Genomic DNA, 12,490 nt, shown 5'->3' on the forward strand with positions numbered 1-12,490 from the left:
CATGGCAGTTAGACTCCACATGTGTTTCTTACTCTGTCATTTGTTACTGTTTTCCTGAAGCACTTGGAAAAGAATTCTGAAACTTGTTATTAGGCTTAGCAGAAAAGAGGTACAGTTGATCAGTGATATATACCAAGATTGCAGAAAAGACCATAGCAAATCATATGCCACCTTCATTCTGTTGATTATTTACTTTAATAAGCTTTTTAAACTTTTTAAAGATTGTGAAATATTTTACTCTTAAAATATACACAAATAATACAGCAAGCACCTGTGTACTGAGGACCCAGATTTATTAAATCTTTACATTTTGCTTTGACTCGGGTTGTTTTTTAAAAAAATAAAACATAAGGGTGCCTGGGTGGTACAGTCGGTTAAGCGTCTGACTCTTAGTTTTGACTCTGAGTTTGGGCTCAAGTCTCAGGGTCGTGAGATCGAGCCCTACATCGGGCTCCACGCTCCGCACAGAGTCTGCTTGGGAGTCTGTCTTCTCCCTCTGCTCCTTCTGCTTGTGCTTGTTCTCTCTCTGAAATAAATCTTTAATTTAATAAAACATTAAAGGTGAAGAATAAATTCTCAAAAGATTTCAGGTCCTATTTAATGATCCGGTTATATTGTAATAATAATTTAATATTTCGAAATCCAGTGAAACAATGTAATCTGTAAGAATCTTTGGACTTTGAGTAAGTAACTTGATTTGTACAATAAAGTCTAAATTTTACCCCTTTTCAAAGGTCTAGCTATAAAAATCGGTAAAATGTAGATCCCCAAGTAAAAAAAAGGGGGTGTGAATTTAGAAGGATATAATCTAACCCTCCTATTTGCAGATTTAAAAAATTCTTAGTTGGGGTGCTTGCCAAATATTACATAGCTTTACTTGCTAGGACAAAAACCTAGGTCTGAAAAATATGACCAAGTAGTAAAATGCTACCTTAATTTTCTTTGTTCTATAGGCAGACTTCTACTGACTGGTAAATTTTACTGAATTCTTAATTACATAGGGGCAGGGGGAGTGGGGTGAGGGTGCACAATGAAGATATAAAAGAAGTGAACCTAGCCTCTTAGGAGCTTACAACAGAGACATAACCAAGTCTTATGTAACTGCTAATCAACTCTTAACACTAATGACAGTAATAAGCCCACCTGTAGCTACTTTCTTGAATCTCAACCTCCTTTAATCAGATTGCTGACCTTCATATTCCTTAATCCAGTCAGCAGTAGTGCTTTTCTCAGAACACCTTAGATAACTGTCCCAGAAAATTTGGATTAAGGAATATGAAGGTCATTTTGCAGTTTGGAGCACTTTGCAGGATAGGACGGCCTAGGGAAGATGCTAAAGTAGAAGATTGAGTTAACAAGAGCAGACCAAAGGGGAAGTGCTAGCAGTGAGAAGGACAGCGAAGGAAAGTGTTAACATCAAGTGTTTCAGATTTCTGCCTAGGGGCACCTGGGTTGCTCAGCCGGTTAAGCATCTGACTCTTGTGGCTCAGGTCATGAGCTCAGGTCATGAGCTCTGAGTCATGAGTTTGGGGTCATGGAATCAAGCCCTGCATCAGGCTTTGTGCTCAGCTTGGAGTGTGCTTGAAATTCTCTCTCCCTCTCCCGTTTGTGCACGCTCTTGCTCTCTTCTCTCTCTCTCTCTCTCTCTCTCTCTCTCTCTCTCTCTCTCAAATAAATAAATAAATAAATAAATAAATAAATAAATAATTCTGCCTGGTGTTCACTCTTTCCAAAGATAATAGAACAGAAACATCTTCTTTTGTACTCTCTGATTTCCTACTATTGGGGTCTAAAGCTCAGGCTTCTATTTGGATTATAAGTAAGCTGTATTGTCAGGTAACTGGACTTCTGAGGACCTTACTACTGTCTGAATAGTACTATCCAATAGAATATATAATGTGTAATACATGTGTCATTTAAAATGTTCTAATAGCCACATTTTAAAAAGTCAAAAGACACAGGTAAGATTAAGTTTAATATATTTAGCCCAGTATATCCAGAGTATCATTTCAATGTGTGATCAGTCATTGACATATTTTACTTTTTTTCATACTAAGACTTAAAAATCTGTATTGTACAATTACAGCATATCTCAGTTCAGACTAGCCACATTCTAAATGTTCAGAACCAGTGGCTATTGTTTTGGATGCTGCAGGTCTAGAACACAGTTTGAGAATAAAAATGTTTCACAAGTTCTAAATCATAAAATTTTGGAACACAGTCTAAAAACTCATTTGACCTCTTTGAGCCTTGGTTTCCCCTTCTCTACAGGTAGGGGGTTGGACTAGGTGAACTCTTAAATTTCTACGAGTTCCCACATTGTATGTGTCTAGAGAAACAAACTAATGGTATTTTGGGATTGATTATAGTATTTTTATCAACAGTATCCCACAGAATTTCTTTTTTTATAATTAAGCTATCATTGATCAGATTCAATTAAGAATATTTAGGGGCACTTGGGTGGCTCAGTCGATTAAGTTTCCAACTCTTGATTCTGGCTCAGGTCATGATCTCAGGGTTGTGACCACGCTGGGCATGAAGCCTGCTTGAGATTCTCCTTCTCTCTCTGCCCCTCCCCCTCCGTCCCTCCCTGTCTTAGAACTTTTTTTTTTTTATTTGACATAAACTTGTAAGTGGTAAAGCTGGAATTCAAACCAAGGTCTGTCTTTATCACAAATCTTGTATTCTCTCCACTATACTGTATAGCCTACCACTTAGTCGAAGGAATTTTTACAGTGCCAAGTAAGAAATAAAATGCTGAGATTAATTACATTTCACTAAAAAGCAGCTTTATTATTGAATACTGAAAAGCTCTAAACTGTGTTTACTAATTATCATGAAATAGTTTAGTAATTTCTTTTCCTCAGATTGTTTTTCTTGACCACCAGAAAATATAACTGACCTCATAATTTTCTTTGACTGGTCTCATGGCCCATCCCTTCTTGACTTTTCATGGTACTGTAGTTTTACAGTGAGAACAGCCAGAAAGTAGCTTTGGGACAAAACAGACAAATGGACTGTTAAGTCCTTTGTCTGTAAGGTCAAGAAGTCTGACAGTCTCAAGAACAAGTTTGCAGTGAGAATCTGTACTCAACAATGGTTGAGGAGAAAAGAGACTCTTTTTTACCTGATTCCCAAGGTAAAGACTGTACTCTTAAAAAACAAAAAAAAGTCTCAGACTGCTGTATGCAGGCCAGAAGTGTGTTTTCATGTGGTATTTTCCCTTTTTTTCCCCACAAGGATTAAATATTTAAGAATTGGGAGATATAACAATAAACTTTAGATTTCTCATTTCTCTTGAAAAAAAAAAAAGGGAATATCTAGCAACACTAGACCCACACGTTTCATGGAGTTAACTAGCTACTGCCTCCCTGACATGAGCATGGAGTGTGCCAGTGGTCCCAGAGTCCCAGTTAATCATCCTGTATTCTCTCCCTGCTCTCATTTTGGATTTTCTGTGTGCACCAGTAGATAGTCAATTTGTGGCCCATTTTAAAGTGTACATGATAGGGGCTCCTGGATGGCTCAGTCAGTGAAGCATCTGCCTTAGGCTCAGGTCATGTAGGGTCCCTTGCTCAGTGGGAAGCCTGCTTCTCCCTCTCCCTCTGCCCCCCACTCATGTGCTCTTTCTTGCCCTGCTCTCTTTCTCAAATAAATAAAATCTTTTTAAAAAGTCTACATGATAGAATTCTAGCTTATTTGCCTATACATACTGTTCTATGGACAGTCGATTTAAAGCTTATGAAGAGATATTATAGTGTGTTAAATCACGTATTATAAGCAGTTCCTAGACAGGGTTCAGAATGGTACAAATTCTTCTCAAAGGGAAGGGAATAAATACTTGTTGAGGACCTCATATTATCCCTTACAGTGTAATGTCTTATTTAGTGAATCATAATTGCAGGTGGTAAGTAGTAGTACTATTTTGTGTATTAGGAAAATGAGGCCAGAGTCATACAGCTAGTCAGCAATAAAGCTGGAATGCAGATCTTGATCAGTTTTTTCCCAAAGCTCATGTTCTTTCCACTATGATATATTGCCTTCCTCAATCTCAGGAATTGTTATAGGTTCCTAGATTACATATTTGGCCCTTAACTTATATATATACTGCCAGTTTCCAGACAGAACGTTTTCATCCTGACGTGCATTGCCATTTTTATATTGGAAAAGTTGACAAGCACTAGATAGTTTCTTTGCTTTTACTTAGTTGCTTGTGCTGCTAAGGAGAAAGGAATAGTTGATAAAGGATAATTGACAGGGAGCAATATGGTCTTCTGAGCTGTCTCTATTAGCAAAGGAGAACTTTTGTTTTCTTTGATACCAGTATTCCTAAACCCATTCCCTTGGCTGGACATCTGATCTCTAAGTGGTGGAGACATCTGCTATAATAGTTTTATTTTTTCATCCAGAAAGCATTTATGATATATGCCTCTGATCAAAGATCCTGGGGGGAAATTCCAAAAGGCAGGATATCTGCCTCTAAGAATTTATATATATGTTTTTTAAAGATTTTATTTTTAAGTAATCTCTACACCTAATGTGGGGCTCGAATTTACAACCCCAAGATCAAGAGTCACATGTTCTACTGACTAAGCCAGCCAGAGACCCCAAGCATTTATATTCTTTAAAAAAAAAAAAAAATGAGGGAAATTATATAACAAATTGATACCTATAAGAAAGTGAACTATACAAAAAAGGACAAGGAGATGCTGATAAAGATGATTGCAGACGAGAAATAGTTGCAACTGGTAATCATTTAGTTCTCCTCAAGTCCAGCAATGCTAAAAATCATCAGGAAGCAGAGCCCACTCTTAGATCCAGAAGTAATAAAGACCTATATCATGTGGTGTTGAAAACTGTGGTGTGGGAGGTCTTAGCCTGTTCTTAGATCTAATCATGAGGCCAAGCACAAGTGAGTAATAATAATAAAAATAACTTGAACTTCTCACCCATAACAAGCACAAATACTTGCAGACGTTCATCAAGTAATTTATCTTTCCTTCTTCCATGGTTCTCATTATATAAACTATTGAATTATGTATTCTCCTTTGTAGCTTAGGTCATTATTAGAGGTCCTAGAGTTGTATCAGCCTCTGGTTGATGATCACATTTTCAGTCTGTGTCTGCTGTTTTTTCATACCATGCCAAACAATTTGATAAGTGCTAGACACATGCTATGCTTTTGTACTTAGTCCCTTATTTTTTCCTTCCTGTTTAGGTTTTCTTGTGGCCATTTCACCATCACTGTCACCATCTACTAAACTTATCTATATGTAGGTCATTAGGATGCTGAGGCCGAGGATGGGTGTTGTTGTTTGGTTTTTGTTTTCAAGAAACAATCTCATCTGCTTAGTGAAGTTTTGTTTCCTTTTGTAAAAGATACGCAATAAATATTGATTTGATTCTATAACATCTTTAGTTTTAGATTGTTGCAGATCTTATAAGCAACTATTGCTTTAAGTAAATAAAAGATGTCTTAGAACCTATACTGCTAATTAGGAAACTATTTCCTAGCACTGTCTTAAAAATGTTAGTGTTTTGTAACTGAATTGAATTGTTTAGACCCAGCCCCGATCGCTGGGACAGTCGTGAAGTGAGGGAAGTTGGTCTTCTTTCCCCTCCAGCTGTACTTGTGTATGTGGCAGAGCTCTTGTCCTCTCTCCGCATCCTGACTTATGATGCTCTATGACTCCTCTCCTCATGGTGTAGTCTCAGGCCATGTTTTTTGTATGTCTCATTAAACATCTGTAGGTTGGGGCGACTGGGTGGCTCAGTCGGTGAAGCGTCTGCCTTCAGCTCAGGTCATGATCCCAGCATTCCGGAATTGAGTCCTGCATTGGGCTCCCTGCTCCGTGGGGAGCCTGCTTCTCCCTCTGCCCGTCCCCCAACTCGTGCTTGCTCATGTGCTCATTTATCTCTTTCTCTCTCAAAAAATAAATAAAATCTTAAAAAAAAAATTAGTAGGTTGATCAAGTAGTATGGTAGACATGGTTGTTGTCTGCCCTGATAATCTCTTTATTTTCAACTATCAGAAAAACTTTCATCCTAGTTTTTTTTCCATTTCTCTACCTCAGCTTTCTTGGCCTTCTTGTTTAGTTTAGTTTAATGTGAAAATAGTTACTCTCATTTAAGGAAATGACAAGTAGTTTTTTCCTACAATGTTTTAGACAAGGTCTTTATATAAAAATAATTATGTATAACAAGAATAAAACTCTGAACTAGCTATTTTTTTGTCTTGTTCTTACTATATCACCTTAATAATCCACTTTTCTATGATTATTCAGAAAATTGACTTAACTTTTGTCTTGTGTTTTAACAGAAGGAGAATATGTTAAAATGTTTATGCGAGGTCGGCCAATTACAATGTTCATTCCTTCTGATGTTGAAAACTATGATGACATCAGAACAGAACTGCCTCCTGAGAAGCTGAAACTGGAGTGGGTGTATCCTTCTCTACTGTGACAGCAAATTTGTTTGCTTTGTCTTTAGTTTAAGAAAAATTCATTTACCTAACCTCTATCAAAAATGTCTTTATACACACAAAAAAATAAATGTAATAAACATTGTAACCACTTGAGAAAGTAAAGAGATCTTACCTCTCATCCTTCACATATTATATATATTTGGTATTAGCAATTTAAAACCACCCAAATTAATATCTTTGAATAGGGCAAGTGGTATTGTATGAACATTGTGGCAGCTACTTACAGTGTGGTAGGGAAGGCGTTAGCCTGAAATGGGAAGACTAGTGTTTGAGTCTCAACTCTGCCACCCCCAATGAACCTTACTTCCCTTATAAAAAGAGGTTAATAACTCCTACTTTACTGAGCTATTGTAAGAATTAAATAAGGAAACATCAGTTAAGCATTTTGTAACTTGTGAAATGATATAAATTATTTTAAGAGCTCAAATTAACAAGATTGGTTCTAATTCCAGAATTAACTTCTCAGCCAGACTTTGTAAAAAAAATGACTACATAAAGGAGCTCCCTTCATTTCACTTAGAAATTTTTCTCTTAGAACCTTTGAGAAACTACATGAAGCAGAATGGAGCTAGTAGTTTGAACTCAGCTTTCTGCCTCCATTCTCCTATAAGCTCTTTCCCCTACCCTTCCATTCATTCCCTCATTTCTGCAGAAATTAGCTTGGGAAAACTCACCAATCCTATAATTCTATACAACTCTTTAATAAACAGTCTGCCTACCAAACTGTGCCTGGCTATCTTACTCATTATTTAGGTCAAGCATAAATGTCATTTTCTCAGCTCTTCTTTTGATCCCTCTCTTCACTTTCTCTCCATTTACATTAGGTGTTCCTTCTGTGCTTTCTCCTAGGATGCTGTTACTTTTTCCACAATTTCTAATGATGTATTTGGTGTTTGTTTTTGTCATCTTTGCCAGAGCATAAGCTTCAGGGACACAGGCCTCTGTTTTGTTCAGAACTGTATGTTCAGCCTGTGCCTGCCACATGTTAGGAACTCAATATGTATTTGGGGAATGAGGAACCTAAGATTTATGCACATTAAAAACTCAGGATTGCACCCTGGATAGTGGCAGGACTTGAGTTTCCTAGTTTTGATGCATTCCTGTTTTCTTTATACCTTCCTCATTCCCTTAGGTATCCATGAAAAACTTGTTAGTTTACACCTTAAAAATTGTGTTATTTAAAAACCTTGACTTTTGTGTTTAAGATACGGTTATCGAGGAAAGGACTGTCGCGCTAATGTTTACCTTCTTCCTACCGGAGAAATAGTGTATTTCATAGCATCAGTAGTAGTACTGTTTAATTATGAGGAGAGAACTCAGAGACACTACCTGGGTCACACAGATTGTGTGAAATGGTTGGTATCATTGAACACTTTTTTTTTCTTTGTCATTTTTGCTCTTCTTTTTAATTTGGTTTTTTTCAGAAATGGTTTCTTGTGGAGAGCTCTCAGATGTTAAGGATATTATGGTCATTCTGTAGAATATATTTTAAAAAGTGGCATTTTAATATGGGGTAGTTTAGTGTAACTTTTAAAGCATTTTTATTTCTTCTGACAATTTAATTGATAATCTTCTGGAAAGTAATGAGCCATACATACTAAGAACAAAATATTTTGAGCTTACCTCTTGGTTGCAAGATGTAGACAAGAGTCTAGATATAGGCAGGAAAGACATCTTTTTAAAAATTTTGCTCATCACTCATCTTTAACATGAGAAATGTGGGCACATATGCTGCCCTATTTTCATTTTTTACTTAAGAATTTCTTGCCCCAAGTTTGACTTAGAAGATTTCAGCATGAAGAACTAATTAAAAGTTTGTGGAGGTGCTATGTGTGAGGATGTTCACTGTGTTCCTTTGTAGAAAAGCAGAACTATTAGAAGAGCTGTTCAGTCAATAATATGCAATAATTGCTATTTTATATAGCAAACAGGGAAAATGCTGACATTGTCATAGATGACATTTGCACAGTGCAATACCACATCTTCAGTATGATAAAACCATCTGACTATGCATGCGCATGTGCAGGACTGGAAAGGAACTTGAACAGATGAAGACAGTTTAACTTCTCCTATCACAGTTGTGAATTTGGTGTTCCATTAATTTGTCTGTTTTAGTTTAGCAAAGAAAGAAAAAGTATGGCCAAAACTTAGATGCTTGATGTTTATTTGATTTGCTAAAGAAAATAAAGCAGATAAGTCCCGAGAATTTTTTAATGATAAAAAACTGAAAAATGTTTGACAGATGTTGTTACTAAGGCATATTTCGGCTGTTTCACATGTTTCCCATATTTAAAATTGTTGTTAATACTGTTTTTTAGCCTTGCTATACATCCTGACAAAATTAGGATTGCAACTGGACAGATAGCTGGAGTGGATAAAGATGGAAGGGTGAGTGGCATAGTGTTCTGCATGCTGTACCAATGACATTGCCATCAGAATGGAATCGATTGTAATTTTAACCATGGCTTGTTTATTTTATTCTTTTAAATGGCAACTAAGGGATTTTTAGTATAAGCAGGGAAAAAATATAGCAGAATGTAAGAACATTCCAGAAAACAAGAGAATCATACTACTTAAATATTTTTCTCTAAAAATAAGTGTTCTCCCTAAGGAAACTATTTACTTGTAAAATTGGGAGGACTCATAAGCTTGTTACCTTTTTTTTTTTTAACATAGCATAACTTATCAGTGTTTGCCAGAAGATACTACAGTTTCACTACATTGATGGACCTCTTGATTTTATATATGACTAGAACTGATAACACTTTAAAATTTTCAGTTCCTACTCAATATTATTAACTTGGTTTACCTAATAAATCCCTTACTTGTAAGGATCAACAGTATTATTGATGACTGGTTAACATGTGTCTGATTGTACCCATGACATTCTCTGGCTTGAGTTTATTTAAAGAAAAGTAGTTGGAATGGTTATATTGGATGACTTCTAAGGCCCCTAACAGTTTCAAATTCTAAGAACTGTTTAGCAATTTATTGGACACTGATTAGAAAAAAAAAGTATTATTTTCCCAGGAATGAAGGTAATGTTAAAAGCAGAGTATCCAGAGCAAATTTGCCTGGGTTAGAATTCTAACTCTGCCTTTTAATGACTGTATAACTTGGGGCAAGTTATTCAAATCTCTATATCTCTGTTTCCTCATCTGTTAAATGGTGATTATTATAGTACATAGTTCATGGGATTATGAGGATTAAATTAATTAATACCTGTACTTAGAATAGAATATGACATAGTAAATACTAAATCATTTGCAGCTACTATTATTATCACTTGTTATTTTCCTGTTTTCATAGTATGAGAAGAAAATACCTATTCAAGAATCTTTGGAGTCATGTCTAATGTAGTAGCTATTTTATATTAGATGTTTATCCATCCCCACTGCTTTTTAAATATGGCAGACAGTTCTGTGTGGTAACAGTATTTATTTGCATCCACCTGAATACCAGTTAGTCTTGCTAGCTTGTGTTTTTCCCCTTGTTTTTGCAGCCCCTGCAACCCCATGTCAGAGTGTGGGATTCAGTTAGTTTATCCACGCTGCAGATTATTGGACTTGGGACCTTTGAGCGTGGAGTAGGATGCCTGGATTTTTCAAAAGCAGTAAGTAACAATTTTTAAAGAAGTGAGCAAGCTGCATAAAGAAACAGAAAAGATAAGCTCAGTTGTGTGTGTGTGTGTGTGTGTGTGTGTTCATAGAAAGTGCTAGCTCTCAATTGTTAGCTATTGCTTAGCAATGGACAGCATTTTAACCTAGGTACTAAAGTACTTTGGTTTAAATGGGATACAGGTTTTTATACCTAATTATACTTTTGTTCTGAATCCTATTGTGAAATAGGATTCCTGTAGTAGCAGGAAATGGTTAGAGGAATATATAGATAGCATGGTATAATTGAAATAAGCAGTAGGATGTGCTTTTTTGCTTCAGCTTGAATCATGGAAACCTATTTTATTTAGAAAATTCACAGACCTGAAAGCTGGCCAGTTCTGCACAAATATTGACTTTTCTTGATGTCATGTTGGAACAAATGAAATAATCAGACCTTTGTGGGGTGTGTGGGTGGCTCAGTTGGTTGAGCGACTGCCTTCGGCTCAGGTCATGATCCCGGAGTCCGGGGATCAAGTCCTGCAACAGGCTCCCTGCTCAGCAGGGAGTCTGCTTCTCCCTCGGACCCTCCCCCCTCTCATGCTCTCTCATTCTCTCTCTCAAATAAATAAAATCTTAAAAAAAAAAAGCCCAGACCTTTGTACTTACTAAAATCATGAATTATCTTGGTTCTGAATTGGTGACAACATGAGTTTAAAATTCAGTATCTAGCAATCTTATCTAAACTTTGAGGCTTTATTCTGAGGGGAAAATAAAACAAGAATATTACCCATTGAAACATACTATTTTTTCTTGAATTATATACAATTATTATAGAGTATACAGGAGATCTACATTTTAGGATCCATGATTTTAAATTTCAAATACAAACACCCCTCCAGGTTTTAGTGGGGCTCACTCATACTTTAGAATATATGTATATATTCAGGGGCGCCTGGGTGGCTCAGTAGTTAAGTGTCTGCGTTCGGCTTAGGTCATGATCTCAGGGTCCTGGGATTGAGCCCCACATCGGGCTCCCTACTCAGCGGGAAGCCTGCTTCTCCCTCTCCCATTGCCCCTGCTTGTGTTCCACTCTCGCTCTCTCTGTCAAATAAATAAATAAAATCTTTAAAAAAAAAAAAAAGTAGAATATATGTATGTGTTCATATTACCTCTTCAGTTCCTAGCTATCAGCAGGTTTATTATGGATTATGGGAGTTTTGTGGGACATGGAGGTGTAAGGGACATTTTTAGAACTGAAAGATAAATTTGGGTAGACATAGGAACTTTGCTAGCTTTGAAGGTACTGAATGTCCAGAGGTCCAGTGAGACAAGAATTGTGAGAAAGGCATTTACAAAAGGTGGTGAGTGGACAGAAGGTTTTTCAGTACCTTTCTTGCCCTTAAATTTCTGTAGCAGGAACTGTTGTCATCTTGATACCATTGTTACAGTGTGAAGACTATCCTGGATTGCCTCACTCTAACTTTTCCTAGTTTAGGTAATTGTTTTACTATAGGCTAAAAAATGATAAAGAGAAGAGAGTAATAAGCTCTCCCCTTCCTTAGTACCTCTTTTCACCACAGTATTTCTTTCTCCCATATATGTCATTAGGCATATACTGCAAATGATACTGGAAAACAAATTTTTAGTATTTTTTTTCTTAGACTGGGAGACTTAAATTATGTGAATGAAAATGGTTTCAGAAAAATAGAAAAGAGGGTTGCCTGGGTGGCTCAGTTAAGTGTTTGACTCTTAATTCAGCTCAGATCATGATCTCAGGACCGTGAGATCAGGCCCTGCGTCAGGCTCCACACCTGAGTGGTGAATCTGCTTGAGATTCTCTCCATTTCCCTTGGCCCCTCCCTATCCATGTTTACTTTCTCTCTCTCAAATAAATCTTTAAAAAAATTTTTTTAAAGGAAAGTAGAAAATTTGTTTTATTTATCTCATTTATCCATGTTAAGGTAAGTCAGGTATATCATGGAAAACTATATTGCTATCTGAATAACAGAAGTAACTAGATAGCAAGTGGAAATTAACCTAGGGGGAAAAGAATTAAAAATAGAAAATATTTTTAAATGAATCTTCATTATATTTCTGAAGAAAATACAGTCAGGAAAATAGGATAATCATTTTCTTTCAAGGAGCTGTGAGTTTATTTATTTATTTTTTTTTAAAGATTTTATTTATTTACTTGAGAGAGAGAGAGAGCAGGGTCAGAGGGAGAAGCAGACTCCCCGCTGAGCAGGGAGTCCGATGTGGGACTCGATCCCGGGACTCCAGGATCATGACCTGAGCCGAAGGCAGTCACTTAACCAACTGAGCCACCCAGGCGCCCTCAAGGAGCTGTGAGTTTAAAGGATTTGGGATTATCTTTTTTTTTTTTTTTTTTATTTATTTATTTGACAGA

The 12,490-nt window shown here is 36.5% G+C and overlaps 1 protein-coding gene across 2 annotated transcripts in view; it reads left to right on the forward strand.

Moving 5' to 3' along the window:
* EML4 (EMAP like 4) overlaps window positions 1–12,490 on the forward strand; it is a 147,301-nt gene that overhangs the window by 85,845 nt on the left and 48,966 nt on the right. For both annotated transcript variants that reach the window (XM_025868128.2, XM_025868129.2), the window contains 4 exons: window positions 6,320–6,443; window positions 7,690–7,839; window positions 8,803–8,872; window positions 9,987–10,097. In XM_025868128.2, coding sequence (XP_025723913.1) covers window positions 6,320–6,443; window positions 7,690–7,839; window positions 8,803–8,872; window positions 9,987–10,097 — 455 coding nt within the window. The remainder of the gene's footprint in view (window positions 1–6,319; window positions 6,444–7,689; window positions 7,840–8,802; window positions 8,873–9,986; window positions 10,098–12,490) is intronic.

Source organism: Callorhinus ursinus, unplaced genomic scaffold (assembly GCF_003265705.2).
Source record: "Callorhinus ursinus isolate GAN/ISIS: 27379988/994484 unplaced genomic scaffold, GSC_fseal_2.0 scaffold10, whole genome shotgun sequence".
In the NCBI taxonomy this organism is placed as follows: domain Eukaryota; kingdom Metazoa; phylum Chordata; class Mammalia; order Carnivora; family Otariidae; genus Callorhinus; species Callorhinus ursinus.